This window comes from Ursus arctos, unplaced genomic scaffold (genome assembly GCF_023065955.2).
Source record: "Ursus arctos isolate Adak ecotype North America unplaced genomic scaffold, UrsArc2.0 scaffold_24, whole genome shotgun sequence".
NCBI lineage: Eukaryota > Metazoa > Chordata > Mammalia > Carnivora > Ursidae > Ursus > Ursus arctos.
In genome coordinates, this window is record NW_026622919.1 from 38,579,697 (window position 1) to 38,607,641 (window position 27,945).

General features: G+C 36.4%; 1 protein-coding gene across 9 annotated transcripts; it reads right to left on the reverse strand.

Moving 5' to 3' along the window:
- Positions 1–26,912, reverse strand: ZNF207 (zinc finger protein 207). Of its 9 annotated transcripts, none has more exons than XR_008961260.1 (13): positions 26,729–26,912; positions 24,963–25,089; positions 20,257–20,395; positions 18,438–18,605; positions 18,134–18,209; positions 17,584–17,631; positions 16,434–16,504; positions 14,083–14,240; positions 13,105–13,197; positions 11,858–12,100; positions 11,098–11,257; positions 10,471–10,954; positions 1–7,680 (listed from the first exon to the last, which is right to left on the reverse strand). XR_008961260.1 is itself a non-coding variant. In XM_026517632.4 (12 exons), the coding sequence occupies exons 1-12, from the start codon at positions 26,767–26,769 to the stop codon at positions 10,794–10,796; spliced, it is 1,485 nt and encodes a 494-aa protein (XP_026373417.1). In that variant the 5' UTR covers positions 26,770–26,912; the 3' UTR covers positions 1–10,793. The 9 variants fall into 9 exon arrangements, 7 of the variants coding, with proteins under 7 accessions (XP_026373417.1, XP_026373416.1, XP_026373419.1 ...); XR_008961259.1 differs by having other exon boundaries at positions 18,438–18,608; positions 26,729–26,911; XM_026517632.4 differs by having other exon boundaries at positions 1–10,954.
- Positions 26,913–27,945: the final 1,033 nt, after the last annotated feature.

Here is a 27,945-nt window from a genome sequence, read left to right on the forward strand (position 1 = left end):
ATAAATAATAAATGATTTTATTCATCTTTGTAAATAACAGGCGCTCAAATATTAATGGTTAACCATAAACAGGGGACAAAGAGGCTTACTTTTAATAATGCAGAAGCAAAAATCCTTCAACTTTTAGATGAAAACTGCTTCAGCTATGAAAATAAAACACCATTTCTCAAATGGTAGTTTTAGCTTTCTTGAAGTCTAGCAAACACCCCCAGACTACCTCAAAGAGAAACAAAAAAACTTAGTGCCTTTTGGCATGTTAGTCTTAGCGTATGGCTATACACTAAGGAACAGCTCTTCCCCCAAACCCTAAGAACCGACTAAAATTCAACACTGGTAAACAGCGTAATTGTGGTCATCCACTTCATTTTTCTTTTGCATTAGCTTCCCGTGATACATTATTGTGCAAGAAAACTTTATTTAATTGGGGGGGGGAGGGAGAGAGGGTAAATCTTAAGCAGGCTCCATGCCTAGTGTGGAGCCAGATGCCGGGCTTGTTCTCACAACCCTGAGATCATGACCTGAACAGAAATAAAGAGTCAGACACTTAACCAATTGAGCCACCCAGATGCCCTGCAAGAAATTTACGCTACTAGCCAAATTTTTTTGTTTAGCTAGATCATTTAACCATACAAAGGGACTAGTCCTTTATTCTCCCTTGCCTGTTCATTCAGATGTAACTTGCTTTTCCATTCCCCTCCCTGCCAGTACAATTATAGCGTGAAGCCTGTAAACTGAACTGAGTTTCCTACAACCCTTTGGGATCTTGAACTGCTTCACAAAATAATGCTATCCTAGTTAGGAAGGAAATGGACATACTACTCAGAAATAAATCACCTTCCCTGGTGTAGCAATTAAATGTCTTCACTTGAAGTTCCATTTACTCTTATTATTAAATACAACATCCCAGGAAGAACAGTGGAGATTCCAAATTTCATCACCTTTTCTCTTAATTTAAAAAGCACTGCTTCTGTGAAAATCAAAAACCAGCTTCACAACATTTTACTATTAAACAATGATTCCTACAATATTCCAGAAAGAGCACAAGGTTGGTTCCCCCCAGCCCCCCATTTCTGGTCAGCTGTCTACTGTCAGTTTTAACTGGAGCTGAAAAACAGAAGGCTTTAAAAAAGCTAAAAAGTTATCACTGGGTTTTAAATAATTCTTCTTGAAGGTATTTTTTTTATCAGCCACTTATTTCTACCCTGAAAAAGGCTTGAAATACAATTAGTGTTTAAAGCACCATACAAAATTAAAAGAAAACAGACCAGACAAAGGAGTTAAGGTTCATTTCAATTTAATCATTGTGCACACAAATTTGTAAAAATGCTAGACACACATACATTAAGTCCCAAAGGAGATTCAAGAATTCTTGTTCATGTCTAAACGTTATTTTAAACTATGGCAATTTGGCTACTTACTCTCACCACTATTACATGCATTTAGAGTTACATACTTACCACATTTTCAATGTCTGCTTATCCTTGCTAGGAAAGGACAGAGTTCCTTAGAAATTTACTTCACTTTAAATCTTAAAGACATAAATTGAGGGTCCATACTTTGTTTAGTGCTTATCTAGAAGAATACATCACCATTATCACATACTCAACATATCAATTTTCAGATTTTAGAAGACTATCATTTCCATACTGAAAAGCATTAGGAGCAGCTTCCTGTTCACTGTTGGCTTACAAACCTCACAGCAAGACATACAATGTGAAAACATCCTTAGCTTATATTGACATCAGCTAGGATGTGGCTAAAGACTAGGGAGAAAAAAAACCCCATGTGTCACTCTGAAGGAAAGTACTAAACAAGGCATAAAGTAATTAGAAATATACCCAGAGGCTAATTTCCACTGGTATACACAGTCCCAGAAACCAGTATTTCTAACCCAAGTTTTCCATGCAAGGTTAAAAGATTTAAAGATATCTTGAAATTTTCAAGCCTCATTCATAGAGAATCCTATAAGCACTAGTCTGCAGGAGCATTTCAGGCAAGTCCTTCTTCAAGCCTACCCTCAGCTTTAATTGCTCACGAATCACTGCAACAGCAGCTTCATGGAGAAGAGACAAATTCTGATATTTAAATTTTACACCTGTGCAGTGCAGGGACCAAAAGCATTAAGACAAAACTTTTGGTTGTCAGCTAAAAACAAAATCTTAAGCTAAAAACATTTTTCTAAAGCATTAGTTTTGAGTAAAAACATTTTTTTCCATCTTACCAAAAGAAAAAAATTGCGTGTTAAAGGTTTTTCAGTTACAGTCTAAGTGGAAGTCAGAAAAGTGATCCTGGATTATTAGGGAAATGTCAGGAGGTGAAATAATCAACTTTTAAAATACACTTCCAATTCAAGCATCTAAAGAGTGTAATAATTCAAACTGCTCACTTCTTTGATCAGTAACCCATTTCAGTTAAACTTAAAGGAAAAATTGTGACAGAGAAGTATAAAATAATACTCACCAGAAAGGCAGCTTTATAGAGATGGTTTTAAGGAAAACCATTTCCACTGTATCTACGCCATTTCTTATATAGATTAAACTGTGAAAGGCAATGAAACTTAAGCCCTTAGGCGATTTTATATTAAAAAAACAAGTGGATAGCTTATAAAATATATTTTATTATCAGTTGATTTATCGAGATTTTTAATTAAGTACATGACTTTCATATAAAATAACATTAAGATGGTCTGTTTTCAGTGGCTAATTACCATCCCCATGTAACAGAATACAAGATCAGCTAGTTTTATGGACTGTCTCAAATTAGACATCACCACACTTAGGGTGTAGAGGAGGTAGCCATGCATCCTAGTCAATGCTACAGAATGGAAGGATGGTTCAGGCTTGTACAAACCAAACTGTAAGGTTTATTCTTCTCCTTGGTATTTAAAATGTTTATCAACATAAGAGCGTAATATTTAAAGGTTAAAGGAAGGATCTCAGAGATGGTTGAAGACAACAATGAATTCTGGTAGAACCAGACAGTAATAAAAACCTTCACAGATCTTTTACAAGCCATTACACCCTCACTGCCCCTCAAAAGGAATACACAAGGATCTGTCTAGGTTTCTTGATGCACGTCAGTTTTCATTTGAATATTAAAAAGTCAGTTTTGTTATTCTTAATTCAAGGTAAAATGAGCCCACAGTGGTAGTGCACCAACAGAATAGGTTATAGTTTACAAAAAAGATGAACAAAATTAGTACTTATTTACAGCAAGAGTTACTAAAAACATTTAACAAAAAAGCAGTATGAAAACATTTTCTAGCTTATGATTGCACACCATGTATCATTGCTAGAGGTGAGGAAACTTGACTTTCTTGGGATGATTCATACTGTAAAAAGTTAAAAGGTAAAATATGAGTACCACCATGGGAGAGGCTTAAGTAAAAGAGCCTGGACCCAAAGCCCTGCACTGTTACCAGATAACCAACATGTGCATATAGCCAATTGCAACTTTTAACTGTCTTTTCCTTTTATGCACAACATATCTACTTATGGCCAACCACGACCAGATAATAAAGGAGCAATATTACACCTTTCTCACAACTGAGGTTAGCAAACCTAGCTACTTTGGCCCAAGTACTGAGTGTTTAAAAAAGTGTCCAATGGATCTATTATTAGTTATACTCACATTTAAGTAACTGCACAGCTTTCTTCCTTGTGTGGGTTATATGGTATGTTTGAAAAAAATAGGAACAGCAGGTACTTACAGATTAAACTAACCTGTACTGGCAGGGCTGTGGGATTTTTCTTCTCTACCAGTAAGTAGCAAATGCTGAAATTCTGCTGCTAGTTAACAAAAACACAAATTGTATTAAACTGAGGAGTTCAATCCATAGTTTAAAAAGTCAATGTGCATTAAATTTCCTCAGAACCTGACATTAACACATTTTAAACGTTTTCCCTAAGGCTTACAAAAGTTATCTTACATTGGCTCTTAAATTTAAAGTGACCTTATGAGAATGACTCAAAAACACTATCTCTTGGACACACTTCACTTTTAATAAACTATGTATTCCAGAATGTATATTATGTGGAAATTTTGGTTCCTCTAAAAAAGGGGGGGCATGTATGAGGGGGGAAAAATCTCAACATGGTAATTTCTAAATTTAAGTGTGTGCAGACGTACTCCTCAGAGGAAAGCAACTTTTAATAGCTTAAAATTCAATTTTCAAAACATTTGATTTCATTTTATTAGAGATTTAAAACATGGACTGAAAAATAAAATGTTTCTCCTGGAAATACACTAATAAACTAGTAACTAAAAGGGAGGCTTTGCTCAATAAATACATGCCCCATACTGTTCTAACTCAAACCTACAGAAACTTCGATAACTTCCCTTGGCTCACGTGGATGGTTAAGCAGCCTTGTTTCGTTAGTAGAGAAAGGAAATGATGCTGCAAATTTTATTTTCATTTGATTGCTCAAGTATTTATGAACAAAATGTAAAGAGGAAGATACATTATAATAAATGATTGGTGAAACCTTAATCACAAATGCAAACCAGAAGCAGGAATGCTGTTACCTTTCACTATAATTAAGGTTCTTAAGCCTAACAACATTATATGACCACCTCTCAAATAAACCTGGTCTGTGTGTAGTAAACTGGGGAAATATCTTTCTGCATTTTTATTCAAGTTGGGCATCAATAATTTCACTGCCAGCTCCGCAAATTTAACCAAAGGTGAAGGCATAGATTCATCAATAATGATGGTTTAAAAAAAAAAAAAAAAACCCCCCCCCCCCAAAAACCCAGACACGGTAAAAATGCCTAAGGGCCAAGAGAATTCCAAAAAAAGGCCTTCCCCTCTTTATACAGCATTACACAACCCCTGACCAAACACACAGCACATTACTGAAGCTGTGCCATAACACAACCTTACACAGCATTTAGAATTAATGGATGGGACCAAGTTATCAATCATTAAAATAGTTTACTCACATGCATCTTCTCTGTAATTTGATCAAGATTAAAACATATACACAAACATATTCTAATATAGCTGATTATATGCCTCCTAAAGAACCTAACCATGAACAGTCTTGACTTATAATACAGGATTCAATTTGCTTCAAATAGTAGTAGTTGAAATTAGCATCAGTGAAGAGCTCCTTTAAGTCTTCAATTTCTGCCTTAATATGACTTCTACATCCTGCTTATTAGTAAAATAAAGGTATTTCCCCTGAGAATACATGAGCTTAATTGAACAGATTGAGAGAGACATGGTTTAAAAGTTCAAATTAATATAGTTTCAAGCTACTATTTTTCCAGAGTTAGGGAGAAAATGAAAAACTCTTCCCTTTATGGCCAAATTATTATACAAGGATGTACAGAGCTCAGAGCAGAAACAACAATGCTTATAAAAAGCAATTCTGAGCTTTATTAATCTTTTTTTTTAATTCTACTTTCAAGCCTATCATTTCTCAATGAAAATGCCAAGTAAGAACATGAAGACACCGGGGAAAAGTTGGAGATATTTCAAGTATCAGGGAGCTCAAAATCAAGTCCCACATCCCCCATTTCCTACGAGTTAGTTTGACTTAGATCCCATAACAGGGAATGCCTAACAGCAAGATATTAAAGATATTGTTCTGAAAATTCAACATTAATCACAAAATTATGAATAATCACTATGTGCGTAACACTACATACAACATCATTAAAGTAACTGCTTCTCATTTTGCCAAGAAATATCACACAGAAGTTAGAGGATTTCTATGCTAGAAAAACAAAAAGTCATTTATTAAAATGATTCAGATGACAGAAAACAAAATATTGAGAAAGGGTTAAAAAAAAAAGAGCAACCTTCACTAATATTCAAGTCATGAGACAGCAAGAAGTGTAACTAGTGGGAATGTTTACTTACAAAACTGCCTTAGAATCAATAGTCTTATAACTGAATCCCTCCTTTTAGAAGAGTTTCCCATAAAAGTTACAGTAAGAGAAAACCGACTTTGTTTTGGAATAACATACAAAGGTTACTTAATATTAGGCAGATAAATACTGCCTCTTTAAAAAGATGTACCTGATTCATACAAAATTTTTATATTTTAAATACTTTCTATCCCCTAGCCAATACAAGTATCAGTTTACTCAAAACAAAATTTTATCTCTGTAAAGTAGCTAGTTCAACATTTCATTTACCAAGTATTACCAGTGGAAGTAATAGACACCTGAAGTTATGTAATTCTCAAAATCATACTACTTCAGAAGTATTTTCAACAAATTATGCCACCCTTAGAAAATCCCTCCAACCCCCAATAGTCAAGTATGTAAGAGCCTATTTTAATTATTTCAACTTTCACTATTAGAATTAGGACAAGCAGCCTCATTCTTGAATATTTCACTATACTGGGGGATGGTGGATGCAACAGAAAGCATCTCCAATTAAGGAGACTTAAGAGATGTAATTACCGAACAGGTTATAAATGTATTCTTTTGTTGTGACAAAATTTTTTTCGATCACTAAAATCTTTTTTTCCGTGATTCAGTTACAGAGAAAGTCGTATGTTCCAATTGCACAGGTGAAAATTTGGAATTCATTTAATGTATATTTTTTTCTTTATGCTTCCAAGAATTAAAACCACATAGAAAACAATCCTGGGTTAGCTAAACACTATACTATTATGTTGTTACTGTTCAAAAGAATATGCAGTCTGGATAGAACAGATGTGTGGCTTAAACACAGGAAGAAACAAAAGTAGTCCAGTTTATGTTTTGGCCTCTCTTCCATTTCCTTCTTTACTCCTCACAACATATACACATAAACACGTTTTTCACCAAATAAAAGCAAATTTTAGTTAGAATCAAATGCGCATACTTTTCATGTGTGCATACTGCATAAAATATTTTTCAGCAATGCTGAAAATGAACCTCAAAAAATGTTCCACCACAGTTCAATGTACAAAGTTTACCACGATTCAATTTCAGTTTGGCTACTTGAAAATTAGTAACCTATCCAATACTGACAGGTCTGTAATACCCAAACTCTTTTATTATCCTTTTATCAAATGTGTAGTGTATATGCATACATACCACACACACACCACCTTCCCACTCTTCACAAGGGCTCTACATTAACATTTGCTCTAATGTGGTGAAGTTTGGAAATATTAAAAATCACAAGCATTTCCACATGACCCTTCAACCTTAATGTTCAATGCGTAACTTTGGGATTAAGAATGCAGATTTCAGTATCCTATGGCATTTCCAATGATCAAACTTATCCATGAAGTTAAATTTAACAGTTTGAGAAGAAAATGACCAGTATCTTTTTCCTGAAAGTGAAAGTGGAAAATTTGAACAAAACATTCCATGCCTCCAAATCAAGAACGTCAAATTTTGTCAATTTACTAATAAAGATCGATATAGCAATACCAGCTTTACTGAGGCTATTAACACAAATTACATAAAATTACATATATCAAATACTTTTTAGGTTTATTAACACCACAGTCAAACGTGAATATTAATATAGAGCCTTCTCTGCCAAAAGAGTATAAAAATCCTAAGTTTAATTAAATTTAGGGGCCTTCACCAAACTTGCTGCAAGTTTGGGGACATAAATATCCAACAGCCATAAAGCTGTGAAAGCCCCTATAAGGAATAAAATAAATCCCACTTGCCTCAGACTGAACAGGGCAACACTGAGACTCAGCCTCAGCCTGTCCTATGGCAGGGCTATAGGAAGAAGAAAATTTTAATTTTAGAAAAACATTACCCAATTAATTTAAAAGACATGCATTAAAAAAAAAATCCCAATGATCAAGCAAGCAAAGGAAAAAAGAGCAGCTCTTTTTAAAAAAAAAAACTACTGTCTGCTGTAATTCCACTCTGAACCCATACTTATTTTTGTTGGGGATCTCCCCCCAAATAACTAAGTTCAATTAAGATGAGTTTAAGCTCAATATGTAACTTAATCAGTGGAACAGGAGTACACTAGTATTTTCCCCATTCCTAATGGTAAATGTGTGCGATTATTACTAAAATATAAGTAATCAAATTAAATGATAATTCCAGCACCCACTCAAAAGTTGATCCTCACCTGCTGGTCTTGTTCTGTCATACAGTAGGTAAAATCTATACACAATAGAAACTAGTGCCAGACAAAACGTTAAGTCACTTTTTTGTTTTGTTTTTTTTTAAAGTAACATAGGAGTGGACTAGTAAGGGAGAGCCAAAGTTGGCAGTCCCATTAATCTTACAACTTCCTAAATTATGGCAATCACAATGCCTGCCTGAATATAACAAGTCCTAAAGATGTCTTCTGTGAGGGCAAATGGAAGTTTATTTCAACTCAACTCCATCTATTATTTTAAGAAAGCATAAGTTAGAGTTAATTATTTCAACATGATTTGTTCCACTCATGACTTAACTACACTATGGACCCCAGAAGCAGTTAGGTAAAAGGTATTTTCCAGAAGCTTAATTATGCTGATGCATGCACAAATTACACTTTAAATATACCAAATGGGCACCACCTGAGCCATATACCTAACACAACACTGGAGACAGTGTGCTTAAGTGTCATGCATAACACTTTGGATTAACTTTTAATTAAAATTAAAATTCTACAACTTATTTAAAAGTAGTATTTTCTCTCTTTAGACTTCAGAAAGCAACAAACTTTGATATAAAATATCAGTTATCTTTGCATTAAATGTAAATAAAGCTTTGCATAAGTTCTGAAACATTACTAACCTTTTGTATTTTGCTGATAAGCCTGTACATGAAATGTTGAAACACAACAGATTTGGGAAAACATTTCCTATTTAATCATTCTAATTTTAATCATGCCATTTTTACCTTACAGATTTTCAACACAGGCTCTTCTTTGGCAGTCTAATAAATGTGCTGCCAAATCTAAGTGTATATTAATTCCAAAACTACTTAGTAGGCAGGTGTTTGGTGAGGGAAAGGGTAGCGGTATGGGGCTTATTAGCTGCTGGCAGAAGGAAACGCATTCTTGGTGATACACAGACAGATGTTGCCTTTTCAAGCTATGAAGTTTCTTGAACCTCAATGGTACAAGATATAAAACATTTCACTGGAGCAAATGTCTGATTTAAAACAGCACCCAGCTCTGTAAATATTTGTATGCTTTGTTTAAAATAAATGATTTTTACTTGTCATTTAAATACAGACTCTTTTATGATGATTAAAAGTTTTCAGTATTTTCCTACAAGGTTAAAACTTTTTTTCAAAGACAACAACTCAGATTTCATGTCATATCTACACCTTCACATGTAGGTTATAAAAAATTATCACCATTTTCTCACAAGCCTTAACTTTATGTTGAGAAAAACTTGACTTCATTATATAATAATTATGCTCTGTACAGGTCATTTGAAACTTAAATAATCATAAAAGTACCTTACGAAAATAAAGATTAAAACAATGCCAAAAAAGGTCAACAAGAGCTATTATTGTAGGAGACTTGCAACACAAGATACTAATAGCAGTGTCACCTCTACAGAAAACTTCTTCACAGGACACAGTCACATTCAAATTTCCAAGAATGAAAAGGTTAACAGGAAAGCCATTCAGGCTTTATAATAACAGAAGGTAGCCATCTTAAATCAAAGAAAGAATGTAATTTTCCAAGAACATAATAAAATTAAAAAATTTTAAAGCCGTCTGTTAACCATCCAGAGGCACATTTAGATTATTTTGGCATTATACTTAGAAAAGATTCCAATCCATGAACAGCAAAAAGCTATTACTGCATGCACCAAAGCTTCTAGAAGTCTACACCTGAAAAGCTTCTGAGGTCCACGCAGTACTGCAGTCTCAAAAATAATCAGAAGGAAATGAATGGGTCTGGCACTAGGCTCTGAACTTCATCAGCAGGAAAGAGGGCATACTAAGGGTTACATTTTAAATATCTAGGATATCTAACATATCTAACACGTAGTGACATCAAGGGTGTGGAAAGGTGACACAATATAAAGATTTCATACCCACTATGTAATGACTCATATGTATCTAAGTTTTTCTGTCAACTTAAGCACTAACACACAATTCTATATATATTGTCCAGTTTAAAACATGCAGCTAAGGAACAACCTACAATTCAAAGACAGAATCCAATGATATATCAAAACTGTATTGGTAACTATGAATTTTATTATGTGGACATCTACTGTGGCATGCATCTGTACAAACCTTTCAGGCAGTGGTCCACAGCTGGGTTATGAATAAAAAGGCGTAAGTTTTTCTCTCATTTTATTACAATGAAGTTTAACAGTACAGAAAAGTCACATGACCTTGGTGGGTCAGATTTCTTAAACCCTGCAACATGAGGAACTCTAAATACATTAAATATTGTTATACATTCAGACTTCCAATGTACAGGTCTCGGAAACAGTTACAGCCCTCACCAAGCTAGGTTGGGGACATGAAGTCCAACAGCATATGAAATGCTGTGAAGGCATAACTTTACAAATAGCAATGTAAGCTTACAGAACTTGCCTTTATTAAGGTGGTATGTTCATGTAATTCCAGCGCCTTCACAATATAACGAACCAAATTTACTATACTTCACTTCTAAAAACCTAGATGAAACATGAAAAAGAAGCCATACAGTATAAATTGCAACTTCAGGAAAAGTTCCTGCTTTATTATTCCAAATAATTTTTCCCATGTAAAATAAATGTCCAATAGTTCCTGGTATGTGGGAAGATAATGTTTGTTAAAGTCACAATGAAGCCTTATTGACGGAAGCTTGGCTATATAAACAGCACAAGTTGAGAAAAGGTTTAATCTCCAAACCTATTAGATTGGATGAAGTAAGATCAGTAACGGCCACCTTGCGACATTACAGGAGGTCTCATTCCCATCGGAGGTCGAGGAGGCCCACCTTGGTAAGGGGGCACCATTGGCGGTCCCTGCCCATATGGCGGCATAGCACCAGGAAGGTAACCTGGCATGCCTTGATGATGACCACCATACTGACCTAAAAAACACATTTAAAACACAAAAAATAGATTGAGTTGGTGTGTTATATTTTTAAATGCAATGTATTTTGAACATAAATTTATATGTATACTCAGAAAATCCACTAAATACAATAAATACAATAAACATAAAAAGAAATACCATGAGGCGGCATTGGGGGTCTCATTCCTTGTTGCTGTGGGATGCCTGGCTGTGGTGGCATCATACCTCCAATAGGTCCAACTGGTGGATTACCAATGGGAGCCTGTCCTGGTCGAGGAAGATTACGTTGATATTTAGGTAACTGTGCCCTTCTCTCTTCCTACGAATAAAAATGAACACAATGTTAAACATCTGAATGCAGAGAACGTGTCATTAAGCATAAAAAACAAATATCCAAAATCTTATACAGTAACTTTTAAAAAATGTACCCTTAACTTCCCAATCATTATTTTTGCTCCACAAACCAATCCAACTGCTTAAAATCTAAATGCCTTGAGGAAACGTCACCTATTTTTATATTTGAAAAATGGCTAATAACCTTCCAGGAGTTATATACTGGCTCAGCAAGAAAGTGTCTAGTGAAGAAAGTAAATAAGCTTCAAAGGATCTGTATATTCTATTCTACCTCACACTTGTTTTATCATTTACAAATTTATGTGTAACCAAAATGATTTTTGAGAGTTAAGAACCCAACTTACAGTCTTCTTTTAAAAATAGTCTGAGTAGAGGAAAGAGTGTGTTTAAGATCAAAACACACAATATTCACTCTACTTTGTGGTTCTTAAAAATCAGAATGATAAAAAACCACACAGCATTAGATCAGATTATAAGACCACTTGTGTACAAATTAATATTTTAAGAAGAAAAGTTACTACAATGGTATTCAAACTATGTTAGTAAAAACCTGTAAAAAACTTACCAGTGATATATCCTCATCTGGGTGGATCAACTTACTGGTTGCACTGGTTGTCGTAAGTGTAGCGGGCTTACTTGTTATTGAAGCCGCTGGTTTAGCTGCAGTGCTATTTGTTGTACTAGTGGTTGAAGCTGTAGACTGTGTATAAGCAGGGAATGTAGGCTTTGGGGGTTCTGTAGTTGTTGCAGGGGTACTATTTAAGGGCTTGAAATCTGTACCAACAGGTCCTTGGACAGCTGCCTGGGCCTGGAAAACACAATCTTTCATTAAGGAAACGTCAAAACCCAAAATTGAATTATCTATTATAATTAACTTAAAAATGAGATACCAACATTCAATAAAGGACCAAATTTTAAATGAAATTAAAACAAAGTTAACTAAAACTCCACAAAAAAATCTAGATGATACATAAGAATATCAAAAGATGCTGGGTCAAAGTCACATCCAAAACTCAGCAGCGGAAACAGGACTGCATATATAACTTCTAAGATGTTATCTACCTTCTCACCAAAATTTACTTGCTTTACAAAGCTTTGTATTTATTTCAGACTGATGAATTACATTGTACTGAAACAGCATGTTCTACTTTTACTATTCTAAATTAGTTGTTTAACCAATCTACCAAGCACCTCAAAAAAAAAAAAAGTTAGAAATTACAAAATACGAATGTCTGAATAAATTTTAGTTACTAAGCATAGCATAAATAGTATCAGTGGTGACACATTAAAGATGTCCCTTCAGAGATATCTTCATATAGATCATACAGTGTCCTCCCAATTAACAATGGCTAGATGATTATCATGGACAAAGGGGCTCAGTAGGATCTTTAAAGGGTAAAATTACCAGTAATAAATGTGTTACTCTTCATAACACCAAATATATGAAACATAACACTAGGCCAACTTTAGAACCAAATGCAGAGTACTAAATTTCCTTACATTGTATGTGATGCATTAGATTAAACAGCATAAATCAAAAAAGCTTAATCATGCATCAGGCTAACCATTGGCCACTATAATGCATTTACTGCTTACATGCTTTTAACCCTTTAGAACCATAGAAGTTTGGGGTACATATTTTTCTATTAGTATGAGTTCAAATTTTCAAATATCACTGATTTTTATACCATTAACTTTAAAAAAATTAAACATAGTATATTTTTTGGGAAAAGATTTAGTTTTAAAGTAGGGTCCAAAGGGTTAAATTTATAAAGCCATTTTAACAATTTTAAACTGCAACTTCCTGCGTACTTGTGCTGTGCTAGGAAACAGAGCTTTAGAAGATGCAGACAGACTTTCTGAATTGGATGAAGCTGTACTTGAGCTTGTTACAGGTGTCCCCATCTGTAGCATAAAAGAAAGGAAACAATGAAAAGTCTCCAAACAAATGGGTGAAAATAAGCCATGTGGTAGACTTTTTTTAAAGTATAGATTGCATTTTTATAAATGCAAAATATAATGCAATCAAATCTGATTTATTTAAAGAGGCAGGCAGTTAATGCATTTACAATAAACAAAGTGACAGTATGAGCCTCAAAAAAAATTTTTTTAAATCTACACCAATAAACCTAGTTAACCAGTTTCTTTTCTAAAACTGGATGTGTTTTTGCATTGTGATTTTTCAAAAATGATACCTTCAATTGAGAATAAAGATGTATTACTACTGTCTGGGGAAAAAAAAGAGAAAGTAACAACCATTATATACATACTATATATATATGTAACAAAAGGATCTTTGGCTTCTGAGTTCTGAAAAAAGACAAGTTCAGTAGGAAAGATTAAGTCTAACTAGGTCAAATGATGTCTTCCTGCAAAAGTGTAGCATTGTTGTTTGTCACTGTTCTAGATTAAAGATCCAACAAATGATTTGCTAAGGTCTTAGGATTTTCACCTTTGACTCTGGTTTCATTCCACTCACAGTTCAAGAGGCGAAAGAGGACCTCTAAACATTATCATGTATTTAAGTCCCCAGAAATTAAACTTTCACATCTAACTAAAGCTAAGAATAACCAGAGTTCACAGCTATGAAAAAAATAACATACTACACTATCTGGCTCTAGTCAATGTGTGCAAACATGGAAAAGAACAGGACACTTCTTTGTATTTAATAAATTATATTAAAAAGATTAAAAACAAAAAATTGACCTATGACAATTTCAAGGATTTGTACAAACAACTACAATTTACCTTTAATTATAAGTGCACTCCTTTTCAGGAATTTCACCTTACCTGTCCAGCACTGGGGAAAAGAGGCTTAGTAACTGGAGGCTGTGGAGCAGGAACTGTTGCTGTCGGTGCAGGTGGTCTATTAAGAATGCCTGGTGCTGAAACAGCCTGTGCTTGAGTCATTGGAGGAATTCCAGGACGGGGAACAGGAGGGGGCATACCTATAGAAAAGAAATGTTGGGAGCATGGGGGGGGGGGTGTTGAAACATTTAGTTCAGAAAAAATTTTCCCCAAAACTCTGTTAAAATATACCATATTGAAAATGTGGCTCAGCTGCTTGGGCCTCTGACTCTACATTTCTGTTCAGACTATGGGATCAAGCTGCCCATCAGCGGCCATGCTGGGTGTGGAAACTGCTTGGGATTCTCTCCCTCCCTCTCCCTCTGCACTCCCCCACGTGCTCTCCTCAAAAATAAATAAATAAATAAACAAATGAATAAATAAAAAGTTAAAAAATAAAATAAAATAAAATAAAATAAAATAAAATAAAATAAAGGAGGAGTCTGGGTGGCTCAGTTGGTTAAGCGCCTGCCTTCAGGTCAGGTCCTATCTCAGGGTCCTGGGATCGAGCCCCGGGTAAGGCTCTCTGCTCACCAGGGTGTCTCCTCTCCCCCTCCCTCTGCCCTTCCCAACTGCTTGTGCACACTCTCTAATAAATAAATAAAATTTTGAAAAAAAACTGAAAAAAATAAAAATAAAAAAATGCTTCTATACTACAAAGTTACTGATGAACTGTTCAATTCAATGAAGTCCAAATAACTCAGGCATTTGCTCATTGGAACAATCTTGCCGCAACCTTTCTATTCCTTTGTGTATGTGTTTTCAGAATTTTGGGAAGTGAAAGATACCACTAGAGATTCTATATATGGGGAAAGTAGCAATTAAGCTTACTAATATTACTGATTTGGCAAACTTTGTGAAACATGTAAAGAATTACTGCAATCATCCAACAGCTGGATGCTCTCCGAAATCTAATCCAAATTACTATAAAAACTTTGATAGGTCATATACCCATAAAAGTTTTTCCAGAAAACTAAGTTATTCCTGTAAACACTTTAAAGACTGTATTTTTCTTAAGTCAACTCTACACCCAACATGGGGCTCAAACTTAAAACCTGAGATAAAGGGTTGCATGCTCTACTGACTGAGCCAGCCAGGTGCCCCTCCTTCAAGCACTTCAAATAAATTTTCCTAAAACCCATCACTAGTGCATTCTTCAAACTTCCTCAACATTACTTTGCCTAAAATTATCTCAGAACTTAACATATGTGGAGCTACTGCCCATAAATTAATGGTTGCACTGGCAACGATCCAAATTTTGCTGCTGCCTTATTTTTCCTGTTCCTTTTACATCAACTATAACTTGAGCACTTCTAAATCTGCTATGAAGTGCAAACCAAACTTGCTAGAATTACATATAAAAAAGCAAGGAAACCAACTGAGAGCCTCATGAAGGCCTCTATGGCACACCTACTTGGCTAACCAAATCCCATTCCCCACATTATAGACTACAAAGTCAAGACAGGGTTTTTTTATAGACTCCCTTGCAGCTAGAGGGTACATTAGTCCCAGACATTAGGAGGCTAGGAAGCTTCTCAGAGAGATACTTTGCTCCCTAATGAAAAAAACCAACACTTTGCTGTTGACACGCTTTCTTGTCTGAATTACTTTGTAACAACTGAATGATGTGTCTGAGGGAGAAAAGCTAAGGTTAGCAAAGAAGAAAATTTAAAAACACATGGGTGCTTGATATCACCAGCCACTGAAGCTACCACTTTTCTTTTTGTTGAGACAATAAATGCCTACGTTTTAAAATATGGTTTGACGGTTTTCTCCATTACTTGCCAAAAGAGTCTCCATTACTCATCTAAAATATTTCTAACAAATACAACCCCTCGGGGTGCCTGGGTGGCTCAGTTGGTTAAGCATCTGCCTTGGGCTCAGGTCATGATCCCAGAGTCCTGGGATCAAGCCCCACGTCGGGCTCCCTGCTTGGCAGGGAGCTGCTTTCCCCCTCTCCCTCTGCTTATGCTCCCTCTCTCAAATGAATAAATAAAATCTTCAAAACAAAAACAAGCCCACAAATACAACCCCTCTTAGGTATATGACCTTTGGTGCATAGGTTCTGTGACTCATTTTGACTGCTTTGAAACCTGTTTATCATCTATTTTAAAACTCAAAAAACCCCAAGGTCCATTCCAACACTTCTCCACCAAGTAATTTAAAAAAGAACTCAGCAACCTATGGAAATTATAAATTACAACTGCACTAAAATCCATAAGCCTATTGTCCAAAATAGGTAAGAATAAAGCATGCTAGTCATATTAAAAAGGAAATTATCTAATGTTTCATACCTGGTGGCATACCAGGCATCAGAGGTGGTATTCCTGGTCCAGGTGGCATCATTCCACCCATTGGCATCATTCTATTAGAAAGCAAATTTCGAGAAACAACCCAAGTTAATTAACAGTATAAACTATTAGAAAATATTTTGGCTAAAGCCTGAAACAACAGATAAAAGACTTGAATTTGACCCCTAATATTGAAATCAATCAAGCTGAAAGAACACACAACACTAAAACAATTCTATCAAAATAAACCCTCTATAAACCAGCAAACTCTTGGGTTTACGAGTAAAATAAGGGGGAAAAATCAGTCTTTGTTGACAAAATATTTTCATACATTTAAAGTCACTAAAAACAATTATACCCTCAATATATACAAGAGGCCTCTTCTAAAATATGTGTAATTGGAAATCAAAATCACCTTTTGTCTCATTTGAAAATTTCCACACAGAATGTAAATAAAAGAGAGAAACTATTTCAGAGTCATCAGATTTTTCAAAAGAAAATACTGAATGTACACTGTGGAGTAAAGATTTTTTTGGAGGGTTACAAAAAAAACAAAAACCAAAAACCTACCACTGAAATTAAAGACAGTCAAAAGTAAACTCACACAATTGCCTAATGTCTATTTATAACAGCTACCTAACACTAAACCATGACTTAAAAACATAACCCATATTTATTTTCCTTCCCCTAAAAGAGCTCACCTTCAAATATCAGTGTCCAATTCACTTAAAACAGTTACAAGTTCGTGAATTCTCAATTGAGGACTTTATCAAAAGATAAACTTCTATATACAGATTTCATTAAAAGAAAACCGAATTACCTTCTACAATAATAAAGCATGTAATTTTGGCAAAATATCTATTCTTTCTTAAACAGCAACCCTTTTAACTAAATTCCATTACTTTAGCAGTTTGGGGGGAAAAACAGCTGCATTTAGAAAATGCTTTATTTATATGGGTCTATTACAATTTCCTCACAGATGTTTTATTTCCCTCCATTAAAAAACCTGTGTCAACCAGCTTGCACATTTTAGAAATTTTAGTGAGGAAGGTTAGAAAATTTCTGAAGTCAACTGAATAGATACCATTTAAACACACAAAAAAATGACATTATGATTATACCTCCTGAATTACATTATGAATGAGATGCTTACATGTTTTCACCGCAAAATGACTGGGTGTATTTTCTCTGATGATGCAATCTGTGAAAATGTATGACAAAATCAAAATCTAACTGTGATTTTCAAAATACAGTGGGAAAGTGTATTGTATACCTCTCACATCCAACAATATTTAAGTAAAAGTGATAGGCACAAGCACCTCATATTCATTTTAGTTCTTGATGATTTGACAAATAAAATCATTTACAGAGTTTGCTTCTTGTCACAACTACAAAGGTGTATTGGACAGTTCTGAATCTCAGAAACACAAATCTACAACCAACTACTTTAATTACATTAGATGCAATTGAAGCAGATGGCTGCCTACAGACATCCTAAAACCCAAAAATCTCTTCAGAGGCAAATTTATATTCCTTTAATTTATTGGTAGACCCCTTTATTACACAAGTTTAATATTTATGGAGCCCATACCTTTTAGAAGAAAAAAAAAAGGCAATGTAACATTTAAAAATTCACATAACACCCAAGTTGAAAAAGATCATTACTAGGCACAAGCCCACAAGTCAATTAAAAGTTCTCTTACCCAGGTGGCATGCCTGGCATAACTGGTGGCATTCCTGGCATCAGAGGAGGAACACCTGGCATTAATGGAGGTATGCCTATAAATAAGAATTCCAACAAAAAAAACCCACAAATATTAAAGGGGTAAGAGAAAGATTTTAATACTTCTACACCATATCAATAAAGTTCTTAAAATGTTAAATTTTGAGAAACTTTATGTACACAACTAATGAATCATCGAACTTTACATCAAAAACCAGGATGTACTGTATGGTGACTAACATAATAAAAAGAAACATTAAAAAAAAAGAACCCTTATGTAATACCTGGAGGCATCCCTGGCGCTCCTGGAACTGGTGGCAGCCCTGGCTGTGCCATTGGGGGGATATAACCTTGTTGAGGTTGAACAGGCTGTGGCTGAAATGAAGTGGAAGCTGCAGAGTCATCATCATCATATTCATCAGAATCATCTTGTTGCTTCTTTTTTTGACTCTCTGCTAAAAAAAAGTTTTAATTAGTTTTTTCCCATAAAGTAAAAAAGAAAAACTGAGCAAGCCTGACATTCAACATTTAAAAAAATTATTTTAGGGCGCCTGGGTGGCTCAGTCGGTTAAGATCTGCCTTCAGCTCAGGTCATGATCCCATGTTCCTGGGATTGAGTTCCACATAGGGCTCCCTGCTCAGCACGGAGTCTGCTTCTCCCTCTCCCTCTGCCCCTCCTGCTTGCTCTCTAATAAATAAACCTTTTTTTTTTTTTTTAAAGATTTTATTTACTTATCTGACAGAGAGAGACAGCTAGCCTCAAGAGAGGGAACACAAGCAGGGGGAGTGGGAGAGGAAGAAGCAGGCTCCCAGCGGAGCAGGGAGCCCGATGCGGGACTTGATCCCAGGACCCCGGCATCAGGCCCTGAGCCGGAGGCAGACGCTTTAACGACTGAGCCACTCAGGGGCCCCATATATAAAATCTTAAAATAATAGTAATAATAATAATAATATTACTTCAGTACATGAGATTTTTCTTACCAAAAAAAAAAAAAAAAAGTCAATACTGTTCTTTTTACTCTTCAAATGTCTTTTCAATCTACCTTAAGCAAGAAAGTTAACACACTTTTCCTATTCTATGACAGGTAAATTAATTTTCCTAAGTTAGTTTTATTTTAAAAAACAGCTTTCTATTCCATCCCAAAAGGTAAACTATGACAAAGAGGTCTGACCTCTCCGCAATGCTTTTCAAAACAAAAGTTTCAGGGCACCTGGCTGGCTCAGTTGGTAGAGCATGTGACTCTAGATCTGGGGGTCTTGAGTTTAGGCTCCACACTGGGTGTAGAGCTTACTTCAAAAAAAAAAAATTTCATGGGGCGCCTGCATGGTGGCTTAGTCAGTTGAGTGTCTGACTCTTGATTTCAACTTGGGTCATGATCCTTAGGTCCTGGGATTGAGCCCCAAGTCTAGGCTCACCCCTCAGTGCAGAGTCTGCTTGAGATTCTCTCTCCCTCTGTCCCTCCCCAAATTCGCTCGCTCCCTCCCATTCAAAAAAAATTCTAAACCTTAAAAACATAAAATAAAATAAAGGGGCGCCTGGGTTGCTAAGTTGGTTAAGCATCCAACTCTTGGTTTCAGCTCAGGTCATGATTTCAGAGTTGTGAGATCGAGCTGAGGCTCAGCGCAGAGTCTGCCTGAGTCTCTCCCTTTTCCTCTGCTCCCCCCTTCAACATGCTCTCTCACAATAAATAAAATCGTAGAAGAGAAAAAAATTTCATAGGTGATTAATAACTTCTACCACCCACCTGGATAGTGATCGCAAATTCCGAGTCAAATAACAGCACTAAAAAAATTTTTTTACTATTAATGATTACACAAATCAAAACAAGCGATCTTCATTTTCAAAAACCTCAACACCTGCTAATCCCACTTGGAATTCAGTTAGGAATAAAAACATAATAAAGTGTTTGGAATGATCCCTGTGCTATTACATATATACAAATCAAATATACAACCTTCCAACATTTAAGACCTAAAAAACAAAACTCAAAATTGGAATTCTGAATAAATCTAACACCCACTATTAAATTTATACATCAAAAGTATTATAATACTCTCATTAGTGAAGCTGTATTAAGAAAAAGAATAGATCTTAATATTTACCTTGCGTTTTCTGTTCAAGAAGTCGTCTTCTTTCATCCATGTCTTTTTCTGGAATACCTTCCATACCGTATATTTCCAATTCTATATCTGTTCTTCCAGGTATTGCATTTGGTACAGCATCTATTGTCTCTTTATGCACCTAACATTAAAACAAACTTCCATTAGATAAAGTGTCTCATAAAGTCCTTTAAGAGTAATTTGAAATTACTTAGAGAACACTTAGTATAATGGTTAAGAATAACTGGTTCTGGGGCGCCTGGGTGGCACAGCGGTTGGGCGTCTGCCTTCGGCTCAGGGCGTGATCCCGGCGTTATGGGATCGAGCCCCACATCAGGCTCCTCCGCTGTGAGCCTGCTTCTTCCTCTCCCACTCGCCCTGCTTGTGTTCCCTTTCTCGCTGGCTGTCTCTATCTCGTCGAATAAATAAATAAAATCTTTAAAAAAAAAAAAAAAAGAGTAACTGGTTCTATAGTGAGACTATCTGAATTCAATCCTCAGTTCTGCGGCTTACTAACTAGGTATGTGGATTAGGCAAATCACTTGATTTAAGATTACTCCACCAATAGTACCTAACACATTTTTAGGATTAAAGAAAATATAATGAATATAAAAAGGACTTGGTAGGATGTCTAACACATGATAAGGGCTCAATAAACATTAATTCAAGTTTACTATATAATCTTGCTTGCTTGGAGTATCAGCAATGAACAAGCAAACCCACTCATATCAGAGAAGTTTCAAGTCTGACTTAAATAAAGCTTATGAAGCAGTCTCATTATATTAAGAATTAAAATTTCCAAGAATGGATCTTGAGACAAGCCTGTGGTTACCACAAAATATAAAAGTAACTTTTACAATTAGCGTTCCCCATAACTAATGATTACCTGAGGCACTTACTACAGAGCAGTGATCCTGTCATTACCCTAAATTTATTTGGTAGATCACAAAGAGAAGGAAGTTCTATTATAAAACACTGGAAATCTACAGGTTTTTTTTTCCCCTGTATGGTTTTTGCTAGAACAAATAGGTCTCTTTTGTCAATACAGTAAAATTCCTGTCAGTCTTGGTTTCTTCAGCAACTTGCACTAACTTAGGCTAAAAAATGTCTCGGTATTTCGCCTGTACTATCAGCATCACCTGAAAGCTTATTAGAAATGCAAATTCTCAGCATACCCCCACCCCATCAGAAACACTTGGGTAAGGCTAGCAATCTGTGCTTTAACAAGCCCTCGAGATGATTCTGAGGCATGCTTCAACTTGAGAACCACTGATTTACATTAGTAAGGACTTGGACATATTTGTCCAATACTCAAATTTTTCTTTCCTCCCAAAACACTTTCATGTAAGAACAGAAAGGTAATTAAAGGAAGCTAAGTATTTTCTTCTTAGATATGTATCTCAAAGATTTTAAACAGTGACATACAAATCAAAATAAAAAATTGCCATAATTTTTTATTAATTTTTAACCACTGTTCCTTATTATGATTAAAAGATCCATAAATAAAGCTACCCAACAAGTGACTTAATCACCCTGTTTTCTTTTCTTTTTTTTTTTTTTTTAAAGATTTTATTTTTATTTATTTGACAGAGAGAGAGACAGCCAGCGACAGAGGAAACACAGGCAGGGGGAGCGGGAGAGGAAGAAGGAGGCTCCCAGCAGAGGAGCCTGATGTGGGGCTCTATCCCAGGTCTCCGAGATCACACCCCGAGCCTCCTGAGCCAGAAGGCAGACGCCTAACGACTGAGCCATCCCAGGCGCCCCTTAATCACCCAGTTTTCTAAGTTTCCTGGAATGTTACTATTCTTGACAAATGGAGATGAAGTAATTCATGTTTTCCAAAGAAATAAAATTATATTTACATACACATTAACTAGTCTGTTATATTTCTAAATGATAAGGCCAAGAATAAACATATCAAAAGCTGCTGGGAAGAAAGGAAAAGTAACATGATTTACCGAACCACCTCACAATACCCCAGCCAGAATTAGATTTCTTACGATCTTGCCTAGAAGTCGGTATGGTCTTGGCTGAAAAGATAGAAGAACTGATGTGAACCATCTAAAATATTCATGTCCTAGTATCATCTATAAAATTGGAGGATGTATCTGATTTAACTGCCATGCCTATCTCACAGGTTGCTGTGAAACTACACTAGGACTACAAAAACAGAAGCACTTAAGTCAAAAAGATGTTACTGAAAAAATTTCTCAACTAATCTCCTAGTTCCATTCCATTTCTCTGCTATTGTCTATAGTGCAACTTCTTTAAAGAGTGCCTCTACTTCCTTATTTTCTCTTGAAAGCACTCCAATCAGGCTTTCATCCTCATTCTACGAAATCACTCTTGGCAAGTGACCAATGATCTCCACTTAGATTAATCCAATCTCAGTCCTCTTCTTCCTTGACCTACCACCAGCATTTGACTCAGTTAAATAACTCACTCCTTGAAACCTTTCATTCGTTTCCAGGGCACTGTTCTCTTGGATTCCCTACCTTTTCAATGTCCTTGAATGGTTTATTTTAATCTTCCAAACTTTAAATGTTAGGAGTGGCCTAAAGTGGAGTCCTTGCACCCCTTTTTCATTTATATTCTACTCCCTGAGAAAGGACATCTAGTATAATGAATTAAAATAGACATCCTTACATGGTATCCTTCCAGCTCCACCTCTCTGAACTCCAGGCTTGTAAACACAACTGCTTAAAGGACATCTCCCTCTGGATATTCAATAGACATTCTCAAAATTAAATACCCATACTCAAAATTAACATAACACAATCCTGATGTCCTCACCTCTAAGTCTCTTCTTCCCACAGCTTTCTACATCTCAGTATATGGTAACTCATTTCTCACACTCCTCAGACCAAAAACCTTCAAATCATCTGTAACTCCTCATTTTATTATACTCCGCATCTAATCCACCAGCAAATTCTGGTCTCTGTCACCATCACCTCGTGCCTGGAATGCTCTATTCATCCTAAGTGTTCTCACTGCACTTTGCAGCCTGTCTAATCTCAAGCCTACAGCCAGGACAATGATTAAAAAAAAAAAAAAAAAAAAGTGCAACAGAGCATGCTCTACCTCTACTCAAACCTCCCAAGTCATTCAGAATTAAAGAAAATGGCCTACAGTAAGTAAGCCTTCCCATACAAAGCACATTGCTACCCTTTCCTTTTTCCTTCAATATAGGAGAATGCTTCTATATATGAGCGTCTTTCATTTGTTGGTCCCTAGAAGCTCCCACTTCCTTTCAGATCTCTTTGTTCAGATGTCAGTTTCTCATTCAGGCTTTTCCTATCTTGTGGCCCTCTCTATGCCCCCTACCTAGTTTTAGTTTTCTCTATCACTTATCACCAAACAACTATTTAGTTTATTTTCTTCCACCATATGAATCTAAACTCCACAATGGTGACTTTTTCTTCGCAGCTATATACTTAGTGCCTAAAACACTGTCTAGCACAATACCCTCTCATAGGAACTTTTTCCAATAAACAGTAATATTCTATATCTAAACTACCCAATACAATAGTGATCCAACAGCCACATGTGATTGAGCACTGGAAATGTGGTTATAACGTGACTGACATATTAAATTTTTAATTTTTAAATTAGGCTTAAAAAAAAAAAAGATTTATTTCAGAGAGAGTGAGAGAAAGCACGAAGAAGGGCCAGAAGGAGCAGCAGGCTCCCCACTGAGCAGGGAGCCTGATGCAGGGCTGAATTCCAGGACCCTAGGATATTAACCTGAGCGAAGAAGGCAGGCGCTTAACCAACTGAGCCACCAGGAGCCCCTAAGCTTCTTTTAAGTAGCCACATGTAACTAGTGATTGCCACAGTGGAAAACTGTGGGGTCCAGCATGTAGCAGGATCTAAAATATTTTTGAATGGATATTAAATTATTGTTATAGTTATATAATTGGAGTGAAAAAGATCTATATAAACTTAATTTTCTTTTATAAACTTATTTTTAAACTCGGGGAAACATCTTATTTTAATTTACCTCCCTGCCTCCTACCAACAGTAGTTTCCAATGAATAGGGATTTGCTCATCTCTCATCTCTCTAGGGTCCAATTAGGCAAAAATTCAGGCAGCTCTAGGATTGGCAAAAGTAGAAGAGATAACGTTGAATAAGACACAAAGGTACTTACTAGATCTTTAAAAATATAAATTGCAAAGCTCTCCCTACCTAGTAGTGAAAAAACTCAAGAAACCCAAAAATTATCAAATGAAACAACGTTACCACTCCAAAAGAGGTCCATGGAATAAGAGAAGCCTATCCCCAGGCAACAGATTATAACAAATCCTTCAATGGCAGTGAGTAATGGTAGCTAATTATGTATTAATTCTCATGGGATTAGAACTAGTCAGACTGACCACAAAATTTAAATCACTGATCCTTGTTCTCTAACCCAAGTACAGAGAAGATACTTTGGGACCTCAACTTAATTGTCACCAATCTAACCTAGGATAAAAAATACTGTAATTCAAAAATAAACATTATCAACATAAATTTTCTTCAAACATTAAAAAAATCAATTATCTTCTTAATGGCTAAAAACAGGTTTTTTTTTTTTAAAGCTGACTGACCACATCTGATCTTTTGCAATAAACAAAACCCTACAGCTGCCAAAGAGAAATTCAAAAATTTTTTTCATGTTTTCCAAACAAGGGGGTATAAATTAAATACAGAAAAAAAAAAAATCCTTACCTGCATGCAATGAATAGCTAAGCCAGGTCCTGTGTATAACTTCTTATGACATATGTGGCATTTAAAATGTTTTGCTTTTTGGTGTTGTATAAGAATCTTCTCATCGTCAAAATCTCTGTTACAATACCTGATCAACGTTAAGGTACAAAACCAGCATAATAACGACACTGCTTATTAAAAAAAAAATCTGTCATATAAGAGAACAGGAAGAACATTAAGATATGAAAACAGTTAAAACCAAAAATATAATTTATACAAACTTTGCCTCTGATATTTACTATACAATTCGGAATTATCTTGCCACGTAATTCGACTCTCTTAAGTTTCCTAGAAACCCATACTCTCTCTTCACCTCTAAATGAACACATCTCAGTAATCAGCAATACAGTTTTGTCAAATCCCTGCATTTAACAAAGATTTAAGTGAAACTAACTTTTCTGTTCAACATTTCAACATTTAAAATGCACACTGTAGACTGGACAGTTCAATGTTAAAAAATTCCAAGTTTGGGGCGCCTGAGTGGCTCAGTCAATTAAACGTCTGCCTTTTGCTCAGGTCATGATCTCAGGGTCCTGGGAGCCCACACTGGGCTCCTTACTCAGTGGGGAGTCTGATTTTCTCCCTACGCATGCCGCTCCCCCTGCGTGTGCTGTCAAATAAATCTTAAAAAAAAAAAAAATCCCAAGTTTATATAAAGACTGAATTTCAAAATAGAATTCATTAAACAGAAAACAAAAATTTTCGAAATACTAAAAATCTACCTAATATCTAGAATTTAAGAGTATTTATATTATTTAGACCCAAAAATCTCATAAGAACATATCCATAGAAACAGTCCATAAAGTTCTTTGCAACTCCTTACAAATTTATGTTGCCACATGGAATGTATTTAAACTCACACATAAGTTAATTAATAAAACAGAATTTTTATCTCACTCGTCAGATTATCCTAAAAGCACATTTAAAAATTTAGTGACCGTTTTTCAACTAGCATGTAAATAAATGCAATTCTGTAACAAACCGTTTTTAAGTACAAGACAATAAGTAAAACCAATTTTAACGAGTAGTGTATTGGCGCTTCCGTAAAACATTAAAAAGACGCCACGTTTTAGCAAGCGATAAGCAGCATTTTCTTTTTTTTACTCTTAAAAAGCCAGGTAATAGACACAAGAAACTCCACCCTCTAAGAGAACGCTTCTTGAAGATTAAGGCGCCAGCGGGTGAGACGCGGAAGCTAGTTCTCCCCCAACCCCGGCCAAAAAAAAAGGGGGGGGGGTTTCGAAACCAGGATTGACTAACACAAGCCTTTACTAAACCACCGAATTTACAATAAAACGGAAAAAGTGGGTGACAGACTCCGGAAGCTCTCCCCTAATCCTCCATAGACTCAATCTGCGTATTATACTCGAAGAAAGTCCCTTTGTTGAATCGTCACCAAAACAACGGAGTGCGGCAGAATATCCTTAGGGGACACTGTCCTTGGTGGAGGGGTCCAAGCCGCCTCCCAGCGGTTGGGTCAAGGCACGTACCAAAGCAAGAACCTCCTGAGTCACGAAGTCCACCGACCCCCAACTGCCAGAGCCTCTCGCCCTAGGGAATTCATTTTCTGCAAAGCATTCCCAAATCCGGCCCCAGCCACCAAGCCGCCCACCTCGAGGCCTAGATCTCAGACACACTCTGCCACAGGCCAGAGCAAGGCCTCCCAGTCCCAGGCACCACCACCCGGCGCCCCCGCTCGGCCTCGACTTCAAACCGATAAAGGATATCAGCACCATGGCTTCAGTTGCTTCTTCTTCTTGCGACCCATAACTGCGCTCTACCGACAAAATAAAAGGGGGGAAAAAACAAGCAGGAAAAACGAGGCAAAAATCGCTCACTCTTCCGACCCAACTGCCACCACCGCGTCCCACAGGAAACAGACACAAAATGGCCGACGCCCTCGTTCGCCGCTCTGCTCCCGTCAGCCACTGCGGCCGGAGGCGGTGCCAGGCAGGGAAGGGTCACATGACGCAGGCCTCCTCCCTGAGTGGGTGGAGACTGTGGCCGCTGTGATGCAGCCGCCATCTTGTCCGTTTAAGCTGTCCCGGCCCTCATTGGTTGTGGTTGCTAATCCCTCCGGTTTCTTTTGTAAGGGAGCTGGCTACCGAAGTACGCCGAGACTCTGGCTAATTGAAGGGGGACAAAAAAAAAAAAAAAAAAAAAAAAGCTGGAAATATTATCATTGGAATTACGGACAGACTACAAATAAAGAATAATGAACGCCCAACTTTTAATTTTGTTTCATTGCCCGGATTAATCCTTTCTGTAGTAAGTGTTGGGCATTTGCTTATTACAGGCTAAAGTTAAAAAAGGGGCAGTCTCTGCCTTGTAATTCACAGATTGGTGACAGATGAGTAAACAAGGCAGCGTGGTTAGCGCGGCGCTGGGGCAAATACAAGGTCCTGCAGACCTCCGGAGGGGAGACCAACAAGGGTCTTGGAGGTCACTGGGGTGTCAAGGAAGGTTTTCTGAAGGGTCAGTGGGAGCAAGGGAAGTGGAAGAGACAGAATCTCATTGAAGGAGCAAGAAGTGCAAGTCTTTGAGGCTAAGCGTCTGAAATACACTTAACGGTGTTAGGGCTGGAGCTCATAGTGATGGGGCTGGTGGCAAGAGATAATCCTAGGGAAGGGGAAAAAAAAAGGAATCCGGGCTGGAAAGGAAGAAGTAAAACCGTGTTCACAGATAGCATAATCTTGTTATGGGTTGAACTGTGTCATTGTGTGTGTCCACCCCCCTCACACGCAATTACCCACAAAGAAAAATTAAGTCCTATCCCCCAGTACCTCAGAATGAGACTTTTAGGGGTGAGCAAGCTGACACTCTAGTAGAGGAAACAGACAATAAACAAATGCATAATGTCAGGAGCGATAAATGCACTGAAAAAGAACTAAACAGTATAAGGGGACATGATAGACACTTGCTGGGATGACAGCAGAGGTTTGTG